The following is a 16,579-nucleotide window of genomic DNA, read 5'->3' on the forward strand; positions in this document are numbered from 1 at the left end:
CCAGTGATGTCTAGGAGCTGTATCACAAAGTCCTCCAAAGAACGCTTGCCCCAACCCCTCTTCTGGCCTCCTCATTTCACCTTCAGGAGAACTTCCCCATGGGCTGTCACATTTCCCAGCCCTAAAGTATTTCTAGGAGCCAAAAGCTGGAACTCTTAGAGGGGCCTAAGATATCCCCCTGAAATTTAGTGACAGTTGCCTACATAGCTCCTTTTCGCCCCTTTAAAAAATTTCAACATAACAGAACATGGTCAGGTACTTCTGGCCCACTTTGCAGTATTCCTTTAAACATCTGGTTAACAACAATTGCTAGCATAGCTCTCTAAACCAAACAGAGTCCGTGTGAGCTCAAAAATATTTCTAACTTCCATTCATCTCAAGAGTAAAGCTGTGTTTTCTGCAAAGCTCGTATTCAACAAAATACTCTGTATGCACCCATTTTTAAAGAAAATATTTTATTACATTATGGGAAAAAAGCATAATCATCCAAAGTTCATATTGTTAAAAAAATTGAAAATTTATTTTAGACAGCGTGTCGGTATATTCTGTTCCGCATGGGAATGATAATAAGACTCTATATCATTACTAGATATTGCACAGTCTGAAAGAAACAAAAACAAATCACATGATCTTGGGAACCATCTCACATTATGAAAAACCTACAAAGAAAACATTAAAAAAACAAAACAAAACAAAAAAACCACACAACCCTTTCTTTCTACAGTAGCTTTAAATTTATAATTCTTGGAATGACCATATTCCACTGAAGACCATCTCAGTGACAGGAAGCTTCATTTCAGCAATCCCTTGTGCAAATAAGATTAATAAAAAAAATAATAATAATAATGCAGTGAAGTCTTTTGATATTGTGTGGGTGGCAATAACCACACAGCTGTTAGATCCCTGCCTGGAAAAACAAAACGGGGAAGGAGAAGGAAAGGGATTTAGGCCATAAGTTTCGCCTGCAACTCCATCTCTGCTGCCCTTTTGAGTGCAACATCCACCAGTAGCTGAAATCCACTAAAATCCTGGTTAAGGTCTGGTGGGGTTGGAGGAGGAGTGTTAAAGAGCCCACTTTGTGTGTTTGCACCAGGTCCCAGTTTAGAGGCATCCTCATGGTAGGAGAGGGAGTTGTCTGTGAAGCCGTTGGCCGGGGGCTGCTGCAGGTCCGTGGTCTGGCCTACATCAGCTGGCTGGCAAAAGTGGAAAGGGGCGTCCTTCAGTGCAGTCACAGTCGTGTGGCAAATCACCGACGGCCGAGCCAGGACCGATCCCGGGGAAGCCGGCTTGGAAGAGGACACAGTCTTGCCGACTGGTGCAGCAGTGGGAAGGAAGGCAGTCTCCTCCAGCAAGGGAACGTAGTTCTTTGTGCTGATGGAAGACTCCACCAGGCCGCCCTCGGGAAGCTTGGTCCCTCGCCGCGAGATAGTGAACTGATTTGGGTCTTTGCCATCCTTCCTCAGCATGTCAGGTAAAAGCCTGCGGCGTGCATTGATAAACCAGTTGCAGACCTGGGAATATAATGATATCTTAATTTCTACCTTCATTCATTTCCAACTATGTGCCATTAGAGTCGTTGGGTTAGATTAATGAACCCCTCCAAGCAGTTTCCTTAACTGCAGAACAAAAGAGAGACCTACTGACAAGTTCTGACATGCCTGGCAAAGGCCCTTCCCTCGCCCTGGCTCTACCCCTGGCTCTCCACTCCTGTTACAGAAAGCCCTGGCACATCTGAAGACTGCTAGCCCAAACGGAGCAGTTTAGTTTTTAACTCTGTGCACACACATTAACCTATTAGCTATTGTTCCCTAGCTTAGGTTAATTAACAACAGGAAAACCTTTTCTCTGTGAAGAGAGCCACTCCTCCCACAAATAGTTACTGATTTTCCTTGTTCAACTGACTGTGTCGACAGACATAACATGAATTACCTCATTTAAGTTTGTCCTTGTTTAAATTTCAAACCAGTTTCCTGGGTGATACAGGATAGTTTACAGTTTAACGTCTTTTTTTCTGTTTACTACATAAAGGAGGTTTTCTTTATGATGTTACATTAAGGAAATTTTACTTTATAGCCAATTATGAAATTTGTACTAACGAATTAATCTGGAAAAATAAAACCCAGAAGTCAAGAGAAGCGCTCTATATTTAGTGCTTCTCAAAACCAAACCAGGGTTTACTCAAGTTCTCATGCAGCCACCTTCCCACGAGGTGGAAAGCAGCAATTGTCAACAGCTATTCCACCAAAGATGATCACAGAAGACGAATGATGCATCCAAGGGCCCTCACAGCTGCCAGTGCTATCCCGGGATGAGAATCCAAACTAACCACACATACCTATACTAACACACTTGAGTAGCTCTATCCCATATAGGTTGTTCCACTGATCTTAATGGAAGTCATCATACACATAATTATATACGTGCATGTTGTACAAGAACGAGCTTCAAGTGGCAGTTTTAGAAGTGAAGAGTTATATGTTAAGCTGCCTATCTATCACCATAAAACCTCTGTTGACAAATAAATATGTTCTTCTCACAATAAATTACCTTATACAGACACTTTATGTCTTTTGGGGCCCAATTCTGCAAAAATTAGCATGCGTGCTTGAATTCATGACTGTCTGTTCTCCCAGAGAAGTAATTTTATTCCCAATAAACAAAGATCATTGTAACACACGATTCATTTGTATTTCTCCTTACAAGTGCTGTCAGAAGGAGAGTGAGTAACAATAAAAAAAGGAAATCTCACATGCAGTGTAAACATTTGTATCAGTGACTAGACCACAGGTAAATTAAGAAGAAAACAGCTCCTTTTGAAGCAAGAACTACTTTTTTTTTTTTTTTAATACCTGTAGTGTGGAAAGGTGTGTTTGTCGGGATAACAGCGCTTTTTCTTGCTCTGAAGGATAAGCATTATATCGGTGCTCATATAGCCAGTCCCGAAGAATCTGCACAGATTCCTTGGGCAGGTTGCCACGTCTCCTCCGTTTGCCTGAGCCAGCAGATGAGGAAAGATCCAGTGGGACCTCCATAGTGTCATCATCCTCTGTTTCACTGCCTGATATTGCAACTACACCTACAATTACAAGAAGACAAGAACAATCAGCCTCCTAAACCCGTAAACTACTCAGCTCCAGCATTCTATCGTTCAGACACTTTTTATTACATCAACTGTCTTTACTATGAATCATGATATAGCCTCGTATACAGGAGATTTGTCCTGTAGTGTTAACTTGTCAAGCTGTAGCTTTTCTGTCAGCTGAACAAAAAGTAGCACCAATGATCTGTTCCTAGGGGAATTCTTCTCTGCAAACCCTCATTTTCTTGTTCCCCTGGCAACCTTTCATCTGCTGCATGTTATCAGATAGCTTCTATCTAATGCCAATATTGTCCAAATTTGCTTGCTATGGTATGCATCCAACACTCTTCTTCAAGGATAACTACCCAGTGGCTGGGTAAAAGGTCAATAAGCAAGAACTTAAAACACCCAACGCAAGCGTTGGGTTATTTAATTACTTCTTAACATGCTGATTCTTCCCTCCTGGGAGAGATAGCTTGTAGATTTCATAGATTAATAGCTCATTCCAGATCTATTAATAAAAACTAATGGAACAAAAAAAGAAGAAAAGGAAAAATTGTGTCTGCCCCCACCCCCAAATGAATGTTCACTTAGGAAGAAAAAAAAAAAGTGCAGGAAAAGGAACAAACCAGGTACTTAAGAATCCACCAGTTTATCAGGAGATGGACTTCTTTAATTTAATTGCACTTTGGTAGCAAAGAATCACAATCATTTAATGTTTGGGTGGGTTGGTTAGTTAGTTAGTTTTAAATGTACCACTTTGCATCCTGATTATTTTTTCAACTTCATAGTTTTCATCTCACGTTTTAATCTGTGGAAATGTGTGCTTTATGCTACGCTTACTACAAAGGCTTCAGATTTACAAGTTAACTGCATACCTTTTTCCTTCAACACAAAGGAAGGAACAGATTTCAAAATCTGATTATCCCTTTATTTATACATCACACTACTAGTAACATGAAGCTATGGTATGTCAATAAAATTAAAACAAACAACCAAGTATTCAATAGTTAGGAAGACTACAATTCTACTCCTTTGGTGGGATATACAAGTCACTGGGGAAACAAATAGTACTGTAAAATACAAAGAAAACCATGCTTTAAATACTCACCAGGTTAAGCTCACCAGAAATTTTAGGAATCTTATGAACTATATATAAATTCAAATAAGATACCTCCCATTTTCAACTAGTACAATTTAATACTAATTTCAAGGGAAATTATACTGGCCTTCAGAAGCATTTTCTAGAAACTATAGAAGGAAAACAAGCCCTAATCTTTCTGTGTTTTGAACTTAGATGGGGGCAGGGGGGGAGAAGAAACTTGCTCATTCATAACATCAAAACTAAAAACCTTCATAGTAAAAACAAGTTAAATGTCAAAAGTAAAACTTTTATGTGGGCAACCACTCACAATTCAAAAATTCTGTTCAAGGAAACAAAGTCAGCCCTAAAATACAAGAAGCGTGCCTGTGAAAGTATAAAACTATATAAAGCTATGGTTATATCCATAAGTAAAGAAATAGAAGGAATTAATGTCATTTAAACAAACAAACAAACAAAACCCCACAACACAGAAAGAAAGAAAAAAGATGTGCCTGTGCAAGTTTTCCTTAATACTTGGCGGGGGGCAGGGAGAAGCAGAGGAAGACCTTTCCCCACACTTTCAAACTTTAGCCAAAGCTGACATGGTAAATTACTCTTTCCTTCCCCTATTTATGAATAGCTCCAACATCCTTATATTTAGTTTAAGTCATCCAAATTTCAATACATATTTTTGATATGCAAGCATTTGCAGCAGGATGATCAATCTGTAATTTGTCTGGTGTAGTTACTTCAGTAACTTACTTAATATGGTTTTCATTTTCCCAGTTGATGATTTATGTAACCAACAAACATCAAACTGACATACCAAATTTTTCCTGTGATGATTAGCTACATAAATTATCCAGTCATGGAACAGGAACAATAGGCAATATTTAAATAGCCAACACAAGATAAACTCCAAATTATGTAAACAGGTTCTTAATTCACGTAGAAAGTATGTCAAGTTTGCTTTAAAATGATTCTGAGCAAACTGCTTTGTATTTGTCATAGCTTCACAGAAAAGTGCTGTCAGGCTTTCAACCTAACTTGAGAACATGCCGTGCACAATGGGCTCCTGGAGCCATGCGGAGAACTTCTTGGAACAAAGGTCCTGCACAGACAACAGGATAGCTCTGCAAAGCAGCTCATCCCTTTTAATTTGAATTTAAAAACTAGCTAAAACTAGCCTACACTATTCAGACCATGTTTTCAAGTGCACTGTTCTTGTTTGTCAGAAACCAGAAGTGTTGCAGCACTTTAGTGGATTGGGGTTTTTGTTTGTTTTTAAATGTAATAGGCAGCAAGACAGGACCTTGGAAAACTGGGAGAGGCTAACAGTGAGGGTTGGAAATAAGAGGGAAGAGAAGCCAAAGAAACTACTCCTATGAGAAAGCTAGGTGTCTAATGGTTTGCAATCCATATTTACATGGCAAAACAAGTCCTCCAGACACACACCACCCCATCTGCAGCAACCTCTCCAAGATCTAACACATAGCTAAAAGACTCCACAGGCATCTCTCTGAATTTGAGAAAACTGATTTGACAGCAAAACTTCTTGTAGAACTGTTGCTCTTTCTCACCCCCCCCCCCAAAAAGTGAAAAAATACTGTCTGAAAGCCAGCAGCATAAAAACGTTTCTCTATTTTGCAAACAAGACCTTTTGCTAAAGTAAAAGTTGCCATCTGACTAACCGTAACCTACCTAGCAAGAAATGAGTCAACAGCGGAGCCTGCCCTTTGACCCGTTCGCTTAGTCTGTCATATTAATTGATACAGTACGTTAGTGTGGCACAAAGCAGGTTTTGGTTAAGCAGGAAACCCAGTGCAGTACAACTTCTCCTCATTTAAATGAGCTCATTTAAATAGATGATCAGCCCTCTGAACTTGTGGCAGATCTCTCCGGTGCGGTACAGAGCAAGCAGCAACAGGAAGTCATGGCTAGAAATCTCACACTACCCCAGCTGATACTTTTTACTAGAGCAGGAGCCACGTTGTTGCTGTCAAGGCTCTGTTTTCATTAAAGCATTCCTGCTGATTACAATCCAGCTTTGTTTTTCCATCTTGTTAGTAATCAGGCTATTCGCTGCTGGTTTCCTGTTTTAACAGGGCCCAACTGAAAAGGCTTCTGGCCAGGCTCCACAACTGGACCATTGGCTTACTGTTATTTACACCCAGAATAAAGGCATGTGGACACGATGAGTAGCCCCAGCTGACCTACTAATTTATTTCACCTTAAAAGCAGGCTAGCACCAGGTTATTCTATGTCTCCTCCCAAATACACTTAATCTAAACAGAAAATCTGCTTTTACAGGACTAAATTAAAGCAGCACAAGTTCATTTGCAGAGAGGTCTGAGAAACAATACAAAATCCCAGTTCTCCACTCCTGCCATCGCCACTTAGATGAGCAGTCCACACTATTAATGGCCTAAGAACTACATGATCAGCATCCCTTCTTTATAAATTACTTTATCCTCCTGCCTTCCCAGCTGAAGTCATATACATGATTGAATGCATTGTTTCATTGTATCACAGCCCGAAGACTTTACAGGTCTTCCTGTAATCAGCTCAGGGAAGATTACACCTAGAATCTCTAGTCTAGGCTCAACACCCAACAGTTAACAGCTTGAAACAACTTGAGTAGAAAAGTACAGTGATGACTACAGTTGATTTCAAAATAAACTACTGCTACTTGAGAAGGCATGCTGAAATACTTTGAGGGGGAGGACAAAGCATTTAGAGAGGCTAAGACAAATGAAATGGAAGTTAAGCAAATGAAAAATTTAGGCTATCAGGAAAAAAAAAAAACAAAACTATCCCATTGTATCGAGGAAGAGCTTCACAGAGGAAGTGGCAGAAGCCAATTGTTATTCAAAACAGGACAAAGTATACCACAAGGAACAATCTTTGCACTCCAGAGAGGGGATGGACAAAAATTACCTTATGGAAAACCTTCCACCCCACCCCCTTAGGGCTCTCTGAATTTCTTAAACTGGATTTTTCTTTTATGAGCACAGATAAACAGAACCAGTTCCCATCTAAGGCCCCGATCCTGTAGTAACCAAGTACAGTAGGTTTCCTCACATGTATAAACTTGAGCACATGCCTGTGTCTTCACGAGATTGTATTCTAAATCAGCTAATTAACAAGCTGAGTATGTTCAGTGATTGCCATCACGTTATTTTTTGTAAATGAAGCTATCCACAGAAGAGTCCTCAAGATTTTAATCCACAGCCTGATAGCTAAAAAAAAAAACACAAACCACCCCAACAACAAAAAATCCAATACACAAACAAAAAATCCAATACACAAACAAAAAACCTAACTAAAATTTAATGTGAATTTAAAAGCCAGCAACAAAAATAAATTAGTTTGAAATTATTCATAAGTAACCAAGAACTACAAGGATGCAGAAGGGAATTTCCATAGTAAAAAAACTTTTTCTTCTGAGTAAGTTTCATAATTGAGGAACCAGCTTATTTGTTTTCCTCTGCATTTCACAGCTTGTGCTCTATCGCTTCTAAAGCGGCGAGACTTGGCTGTGCTATACATTCTTTTTCTTCAAACGGGATTTTTTTAAGAGTGCAAGCAAGAAATCTGTAACAAAGTCACTCTTTGTAACTTATTGAATGAGCCTCAAACGCCAATAGGTCACAAATAACTACAAGCCCAACCTTTAATAAAACAAAGGCACCCTAGCTCTAACATCTTTTTAAAAGTTTCCGTCTTTGTCCCCACACCTTTTAATTTCTGCCACGCAAACCCCAGGCCCATGGCCCCTCTCTAAAGTTCTCCCTCCCGCCTGTCACCTTTCATTGTTTCCATTGTTTCAGGCCAGAACTTGCAATCCTCAAAGCAGATCTCCCCCTCCCCCCCCCCCCCCACTCACTCACACACACACACACACACACGCAAAGCCCTATACATGCATACCTAGAAACTACGTCAGCGTTTTTCACACGCATTTATTTCGGGGGTGGCAAGAACAACAGTTGAAAGTGCAGGGAGCTTGGTATTTCACCAACCAGCAGCTGCCCTCGGGGAGAGAAGTCTGAACAATGGAAGCAACAGCAGACAGGAAACCAGCTCACCACTGCTGTGCAAATAGGGAGCATAGGAATGTCCTAAAAATAACTGGGCTAAATTAATTCAGTGAAACCATTAAAAAAAAAAACAACAACAAAAAAACCACCCTGCTTGCAATAAGGTTAAGGATCTCAACCTACCTAAGGCGACTGAAACATTTTAAAGTCAATGCTGTCACTGTCTCTAGGCACAGACGGCCAAGCTTGGTATGCAGCACATGTTGTAATCTAAAAATCCGTGCAGTTCCCAGGCAGGCTGAAACGCGCCGTACGCGCCCCGCTCCTGCGGGAACTCGGAATGCTTCGCTGTTAAACCGCTGTTTAAACTTCGTCTTTGTGGCTTAATTCCCTTTGTGTGTGCTCCTCTTAGATGAGTGGCACGTCCAAAGCTTCGTACGAGGGCTACAAACCATATTAATACATCACGTTTCCAGCAGCCCAATGATTTCACGAACTACATATGCATTAATTGCTCCAAGGAGCAACAATGAGCGAAGCTGCTCTACTATAGAGCCGCAGGAATGCGTAGTAGGGGAAAAACAGCACAACTCTGGAGTACTGAACATGCGCACTGCTCCCCTCTAACCCTCCACTTCGGATAATTTAATGGTCTTTGAATGCAAAACACCCTTCATCCACACTACCGGCTGCTAAATCGCAACTGAAAAGATACTGCTTTGCTATCAACTTCTTTCCAGCCAGCGCAGATGCGTTAAATCTGAAAGCATGTTCCGCGTCTTTGTGGCCAAGCTCTAATTTGAAGGCACTTAAAGCACCACAACCACGAAGAGCAACAATCCTCTAAAGTTTGTCTGTTTGTAAATTAACACAAAGGAAACTTACAGCGCCTTATTTTTATGGGGGGAAAAAAAGTCTTCCTCCTTTTAACCCTAACTGTGTTGAAACTTCTGTACTTTTACCCCCACCCCCGCCCCCGTTTTAAGTGATAAAAGGGAAGAAAAAGGCAGCAACTTTCACCAAAACGACGCAGCCAAAGGCGCGGATGGGGTTTCAGACCCTCCTGCCGAGCCCCCCCCCCCCGGCTGGCGTGCCCGCTCCCACTGCGAACAAAGAGTTGCCAGGCGCCCGCGGATCGCCGCGCTTGGAGTTGTGGGCGGCCCCGATTTCCTCGCCCCAAGTTGGGAAAACGGCCCGCACCCTCGCCCCCCGGCAGCGGGACGGCGGGGCTCGGTGCGGAAAAGAGACAAAAAGCGTTTTAGCGGGGGGGGGGGGGGGGCTCGGCGGAGGGAGCGAAAACAAAACTTCGCGGAGGCATAAGGCGGGCGGCTGGACGTGTTTTTGACAGGGAGCCAGCGGCGCGGAGAGGCGGCCGCCTCCAAACAACAGCCCCGCGTGTTTTGTCTGGGAGCGGAGCATCCACTGCCATCTTCCACGGGAGCTCGGTCGGGGCGGGAGGGGGGGCACTGGGGAGAAAAGGGACGAAGAGAGAAGGAAAACAGACTCCGTCCGGCTTGGCAACAGCCCCCCCCCCCTTCCCCTCCGAGCCGTTCCCGTAGGGAGAGAAGAGGTGCAGGGCACCCTGCTTTCTCCCAGCGGCGGCACACACCCCATCACAACTACCTTTTTTACTTTTCATCTTGATCGCGAGGACCGAGCCGCCGGACACCCCGCACACCGACCCAAGTTTCTCTCTCTTTGCCGGACGCCGCTCCCCCTTTAAACTCGTCGAGGAGGAGGAGGAGGACGGCGACGAAGAAGAAGAAGAAGAAACACCGGCGCGGAGCCAAGCGCCCACTCCGGGCCGCGCTGCTGTCAGCGGGAGCCGGAGGGCTCTGCCTCCCCGGGGGTTTTCTGGTGCGGCCGCTGCCGGGGTGGGCTTCCCTCCCCCCTTCCCTTTGTTCCTTTCTGCCGGCGATTGGCCCCGGCTAGTTAAAGTGAGGAAAGGCACGGGAGGGAAAGGTACACAGCGCCCGCCCTCCCCCACCTCCCCGCAGTGAGTACGGGCGAGTAACCGAGCGCTGCACTGGCACTCGCGGCGGCCGCGCTGCCTCCTCCTCCTCTCTCCTCCCCTCCCGGGCTGCTGGGGCTCTGTCAGACGGGAGGGGAGGGACGAGCCGGCGGGAGGGGTGGGGGGTGTCCGCCCGTACCCGCTCATGCACGCACAACAGCGGCGGCGGGGGGAGCCCTCCGTGCCTCCCGCTCCCCCGCCTTTCTTCCAGGCAGACATTTGATCATTAAACTGGAAGGAGAAGGGGGGGGGGGGAGATTTTGACAGCTGCCCTTGACTAGCCTCCTCCTGTTGCTGCCGGATAAACCACCCACTCCTTCGCTTGAATAGAGAGGAGAAGAAAGGAGAGTACGTACGGCAGGAGAAGGAGCCCTCCAAAGACCGGCGGGCCCCGCTGCCTCGCCTCCCCGGTGCCCCCCTCCCTGCTGCCGGCGGGGGCTGCTTCGTCTCCTGCCCCCCACCCCCCCGCGATGGCACTGAAGGAGCCCCGGCCGGCCGGCGCTGGCCAGCCCCTCCCGCGGGGAAGGCGAGCCCCGTTTCTGGGGTTATTTTTACATCAGTTGGTAAAGGTTGTTTCCCCCCCCTCCGCTCCCCAGCCCGGTGGATTTTGGTGCGACACATGCTCATAACTGTAAAAGAGAGAAAAGTCTCGCAGCTTGACTCATCCCTCTCGGGCGAGCGCGCGTTGCAGCAACAGTTTATTTTCCGTCGGAATGGGAAACGCGGGACCTACGAGCCGCTCGTTCGCGGAGGGCTCGCTCCAGCTTCCCACCGGGGGGGGGCGGGAGAGCCCTCCCCGAAGACGGGTGGCCTCGGCGGCGGGTCCCGCCGCTCCCTGTCAAAGCGAGGTGCCCTGCGGCGCCGGGCGCGTACTTCAAAGCGCTGAAGGCCGAGCTCCGGGCTGAAACTTCACGCGCGAAGGTTTTGGCGTGGAAAGTAAAATAAGCCGCCTTGCCTCGAAACACGCTTGCGGATGTGGCGTGCTTTTTATGCACGGGAGCGTGTATATTTGTATGACTCCGGCACCGCCACGTGCTGGGCTGTTTGCGGATGAGGAGGAGCGGGGGCAGGCACTGGGGATTGAGAAGCAAAAGCTTTAAACGGCCGATGAAATAATTAACTCCTACGGCAGAGCAGGGCTCCTTCCTTCCCCCCCACCTCCTGCTCGGCGGCGCGGGCATCCACACAAACGCGCATTCACAGCAGAGGAGGAAGCAACAGTGTTTTAACAGCGAATTCTCCCGTGTACCTTGTAACTATTTTTATGTGGTGTAATTACAGCGACCTTGCTGGAGATAAAACAGCTGTTACATCCTGAATGGGGGACGTGTACGGGGGGAGGGCGGCTGGTGAGTCATGTCAGTTAACAAGGCCCCAGTGTTGGCCGCCGCGGGGCCGGCGGTTCGCCTTTGGGTGACTGTTGGGGCTGGTCGCTGGTATCCGGCGTGTCTGGCTGTAGGCTAGCGAGGCGGGCCGGGCCAGGCGCACTGACTCACGGCGCCGCGGGCCAGCGCCGAGTCAGGCGAGCGGTTGTGCCGAGCGGCGCTGACTGAGCTCCCGCCGCCGGCGGCGGCTGTGGCGGCGCGACCCGGGCCGTTACCGCCTGACCAACCGCCCTCCGCCGGCCAAGGGTGGCGGCGCGCGCGCTCGCCCGCCCTCCAGGCCGCCTTCCCGCCGCGGTGCCGGCGTCGCCCCTCGGTTGTGTCCGGTTCGGTTCGCGCCCGGGCGGGGGTGAGAGAGCTCGGTGCTGCCGCCCCGTACGGTGGCAGCTCGGGAGGACGAGGCTGCCTTAGGGGCGGGTGTTTGTAACGTAAGGAGCGAGCTGTGTCTCCGAGGAACTGGTGACTGAGGGGGTGGGGGGTGTGCTCGCTCGCCGCCGCGGCTTGTTTTTTTGGGGGGAGGGGAGGGGTTCCTGTTTTGTTTTTGTTGCTTAAAGTCCTGCTTCCCAGCTGTGAGGGCTGACTCTTCAAATTGGTGTTTTGAGCGTCCGGGCACGGTCATGCCAAAAAAAAAAAAATTACGGGAAGTTTACAAAAGACACGTCAGGGATTTTGAAGAGATTTCCCTTTCTCCATACCGCCCAACCCGCCTCACGCTTGCTTATTGTCCTTGGGACTGCCGGCAAGTTTGTGAACCAAACTCTTCCCTTTCTTTCTTTCTTCTTTTTTGGGGGGGAGGGGGGGGGTGTCGAGATTTGTTTGGGTTGGGTTTTTTGGGGTCTTGGGGTTGGGGGTTTTTTTCTGGTTCTTCTTCGGCAAGGTCACTTTTATGGGGGGAAAAACTAAAGTTTTATTTTTACACTGAGCTCAGGCTTGCTTTTAAGAGCATTAGGAGCAGCCTTTCTAGCTCTGCTGGAACGTTGGTTCCTAGGAATTTTCTCAGAGGATGCTAGGAGAAGATTGACTTTCACTTAGTGTGGTAGCTTTTTACCTAGTAGCAGTAGGCAGTGGACCGGTGGGTGTTCCTTCCTAGCTCCCTGGGTACCAAATGCGCGGAGAGGCATTTTTTTGAACGAAGTTACTCCATGGATGTGAGTATGGAGGGGTGTATCCATTGTTGGGACCACTGGGAAAAGCAGAAAGTGGGCTTGTGCAGTGCACCTTGCAGTTATTGGCTGGGGAAATACCTCAGGTCTGTCTACAAATTCAGGCCGTCTTTACCACTTGAAGACTCTTGATACATGTTCAAGATGGTAGGGTGGATAAAGTTTGCAAAAAAGTATGGTGGGTGGAAGAAAACCCCTGCAACCTTCTCTATCGGTAAAGTCTCAACACGCCTGAAACAAGGTTGTATCTAAAGGGAGGACAGGTGATTTTTCTTGTCTGTCCTGAGCTCAGACCTGAGGAATAGAACAACTTGATTTTACAGTGAATGCTGTAACCTAGTATCCTGTAAGTTGATGTTGGGTGTTGGTATTGGCTGCTGCTTGCAGGCAGAAGTAGATGGTATGGAAGACAATATGTACCTTTCTACAGTTTTTCTTTTCCCTTCACATGTTGGCAAGGCTGTGTTTTTTAGTATTACTTAATCCGCTGGCGCGGCATCAGCACTAATTATCATATCTCACAAGCAGTTCACGCTGCTCACTGAGCAACTTTGGCATCTGTGCAGCTCCTTGGGTAAGTAGTGGTATACATGCGCATCAAGATACATCTGTGCCAACAGGTTTGAACAGCTTGGTTTAGTCGGAGCAAGTTCAGCTCTGTCTGGACCCATCTGCATAGACATGCTGTAAGTATTTGTAACTGGATTCCAAGAAGGCAGAGAAATAAAACTGGAGGGGCTAGACTTTGAATTGATAAACGTATGATATGGACAATCATTGAGCAATGTTCTGTGGTGATGCACGCGTGTTTCTATCCTGTCGTGCTGCCGTGTGTGATATCTTGCATGACTAATTGTATGTTTCTTACTTTAGAAGTGCTTTGCTTTCAGATGCTGGGACTGTGTTTACCTAACTACTGAAGTCTCCAAGGCCATGCTTTGGGCATAGAAACTCTTAAAGGAAGTACTCTGGCAAATTGGGATCTAGGCACCTCAGGCTTGTGGGTGTTTGTTATCTTAGTCTGTTTGTTCCAGTTTCTCATTTATAAACTGGAGAGGTTTTGGGGGTTTTTTTCTCCCCACTTTATAGGATGTTATGCAAATAAACCCACTGATCTTTGTGGAATGCTCAGATGCCATTGAAATGTTTGTGAGAAAATTTATTCCTTTATATTTGGAACAGAATTAAGTAGCGCACAGTAAGTTAAGCACACCATACCTTTGGCAATGAGAATAAAGCAATGTAACAAGTAACTGTTCTTCCAGTGAATAAATCTGTCCTATGCATGGAAAAACAGGAGTTGCTACTTCGGGTCACACCCATACTTCACCTTTTCTTATCCATGACATTGACTAGTCTCAGAGGTATCAGAGGAAGAGGAGAGGCTACAGAAGGCAGACATGAGGTAATATTGTCCCACAAATGTCCCATCCAAATATTTAATAGTTCAATGCAAGCACTGGAGCAATAGTTTAATATAACTTCAAATTTTGTTACTGAGATAGCTGGATGGTCTTTATACTGGTATAAAAATTTAACATCTCTATAGCATTAAAGCTCTGTAATGGCAGTCAGTAGCATGCTGAGTTGTGAATTAAATGAAAAATGCATTTCTTTTTTTCTTATCTGTTTATTTCATTGAATATCCTCTTGTGCTTTGAGACAATGAAAACAGAAGTTCCTGGTTTTTACGTTCTCTGCACCATTCACTATTTTATATACTTTCATCATGCCTGCTTTCTGAGATAAAATTTTTCACTCTTCTCAATCTCTTTTCCTATGAGAATTACTCCCAGCTTTTGATCATTGCCTTGGTTCTCTCCCAAGTCTATTTAGTCCTACAACATTCCATTTTTCAGTAAAGGTGACTGATGCTGCATGCAGTATTCTAAGCAAGGTTATGCCTCTGATTACAATATGTATGTATTTGATATTACTCCCTGACCTGTTTCTTATGGAATCCAGCATGTTAGGCTTTATCTTTGGCTGCTTCTACATACTGAGCAGAGGGCTCTATCAACTTCGGAGGTTGTATAGCTTGTTTGGAGTTTCTCTTGTGCTCGGTTTCATATTCATCCCAGTGCTGAATTTCTTTTGTCATTGCATTGGTCATTCATGTAACAGAAGTCACACTTAAGTTACTCACAAATCTCCCTTTTCCTGAATATATTTTTGATAGCAGCAGACTCTGGCATCTCACTATTCTTTACCTGTCCCTATTTCTCCCTCTCTCATTAGTCTGAGTTAATATATTAAAGACCACTGGACTGAGTATAGGACCTGGAAGCACCCTGCTGTTAAACTTTTGTCATAATAAAAAAACAACCATTTAATCTTACACTTTGATTCACTTGCTCCAACCAGATATTCATTCATTCATGACCATTGTTTGCCTTTTTCTCCTAGCATCTTCGTAGTTTCTCCAGTAGCTCCTTGCATGGAACCTTGTCAAAAACCTTTTGGAACTCTAAAGAAATTATGCCAACCAGCTGTGCTCCCATAATTAGAGCTCACTTTGCCACCTTTGTGCAAGGGCAAAAAGGGTAAATCAAAGTCATGAAGACAATCCTAAGATTTCAGAACTTCTGCATAATAGACTCTGCAACTGGAACATGCTTTTCACTTTAAATGGGCATTCTTGTGGTTGTCAAAGATCAAACAAGAACAAAAGCCCCAGGAATTCTTTGCGTAGAATCACACGGACTCCTGTCTGGTATAGCACCAGGTTTGTGTTTGCAAGCCTTTGGTTCTCAGCAAGGACTTTAGTATGGACTCGAGGTAATGGGCAATAGTTATAATTCCTGATGAGGATCAGCTGCTGGAGTAATCTGTGCTTGCCGCTGGGGTTTTCAGACATTTAGTGGCAAAGGGGAGCAGTGGCTTCTCTAGCAGGTTCTAGCGCCAAGTCTCTCTCAGGGGCCTCCTTCAACTCTTCCGTGTGCCAGCCTGTGCTCCCTCGTCTCCACATCATCCTTCCCCATGTCTGTGCCTCAGTATATAAGCATATGGAAATAGAATATTATGAGTACTGTAGGGGCAACTTAAGTACATGCAGTAATGTTAGTTATGATTATAAGACAATGCAGAAACTTCCTAAGTGGCATAATCACACTCTGAGACTAAAAGCTGTGCAGCTATTCTGGGGAGTGGTTTATGAAACTTGCATTAATCTAAAAGCAATTTCTTCTCTGTAGTTTGAAGTCAGACCACTGTGTAAAATTAAAAATTAAAGTGAATTGTAGGTTTAATCTTGCTTGGACTAACAGTGTTCACTTTCAGGTTTTAACTTAAAATAAAAGTACAAGTTTGACAAGGAACAGACCTTGTGTATTCCTTCCATTTATGCAGAAATGATAATTTTTGTCCACCACAGGCACATCTTATAACTGCTTTGTCCTCTTGTCTAAGAGGGGGGGCTCTGGCTCTGTTTTCTTTTGTGGCACACAAATGAGCGTATCAAAATCAGCATGACAAATGGCATGATCATGACAGTCTCTGCTTAGCTCAAGAGCTTGGGGCATGCAAGGAAATGGATCCCTCTTTCCTGAAATTTGAAACTGTGGGTACAATTTTGCAATTTATACAATCAGTTTTTGCTTATCTGTAAGAAGTTAAGCAAGTAAAGCAGGTATGGCTGACCAAAAAATAAAAAAGTGGGTTTAGGTTGTTTTGTTGTTTTAATCGTGGGATGCCTAACTTGCTTTTACCACACACTGGTTGGTGCATACCAAAGACAAGGCAGGAGGTTTACTGCGAGGCACTCTAAGCAAGAGTGACCTCGCGTAGCTGACCTTGTCTAACTAAATACTAGAATGTCTAT

The 16,579-nt window shown here is 45.2% G+C and overlaps 1 protein-coding gene across 2 annotated transcripts; it reads right to left on the reverse strand.

The window, feature by feature from the left end:
* Positions 1–438: 438 nt before the first annotated feature.
* Positions 439–10,259, reverse strand: TGIF1 (TGFB induced factor homeobox 1). Of its 2 annotated transcripts, none has more exons than XM_052788282.1 (3): positions 9,827–10,259; positions 2,850–3,076; positions 439–1,511 (listed from the first exon to the last, which is right to left on the reverse strand). In XM_052788282.1, exons 1-3 carry the CDS (start codon positions 9,840–9,842, stop codon positions 945–947), a joined length of 810 nt encoding a protein of 269 aa, XP_052644242.1. In that variant the 5' UTR covers positions 9,843–10,259; the 3' UTR covers positions 439–944. The 2 variants fall into 2 exon arrangements, with proteins under 2 accessions (XP_052644242.1, XP_052644243.1); XM_052788283.1 differs by lacking the exon at positions 9,827–10,259 and adding an exon at positions 8,387–8,984.
* Positions 10,260–16,579: the final 6,320 nt, after the last annotated feature.

Source organism: Harpia harpyja, chromosome 5 (assembly GCF_026419915.1).
Source record: "Harpia harpyja isolate bHarHar1 chromosome 5, bHarHar1 primary haplotype, whole genome shotgun sequence".
Lineage (NCBI taxonomy): Eukaryota > Metazoa > Chordata > Aves > Accipitriformes > Accipitridae > Harpia > Harpia harpyja.

Bases quoted from the DNA above. Each gene is read 5' to 3' on its own strand.
- TGIF1 (XM_052788282.1), bottom strand. The intron at 1,512-2,849 runs GTATTAAAAAAA...TTATATTCCCAG, and splicing joins CACACCTTTCCACACTACAG to GTCTGCAACTGGTTTATCAA.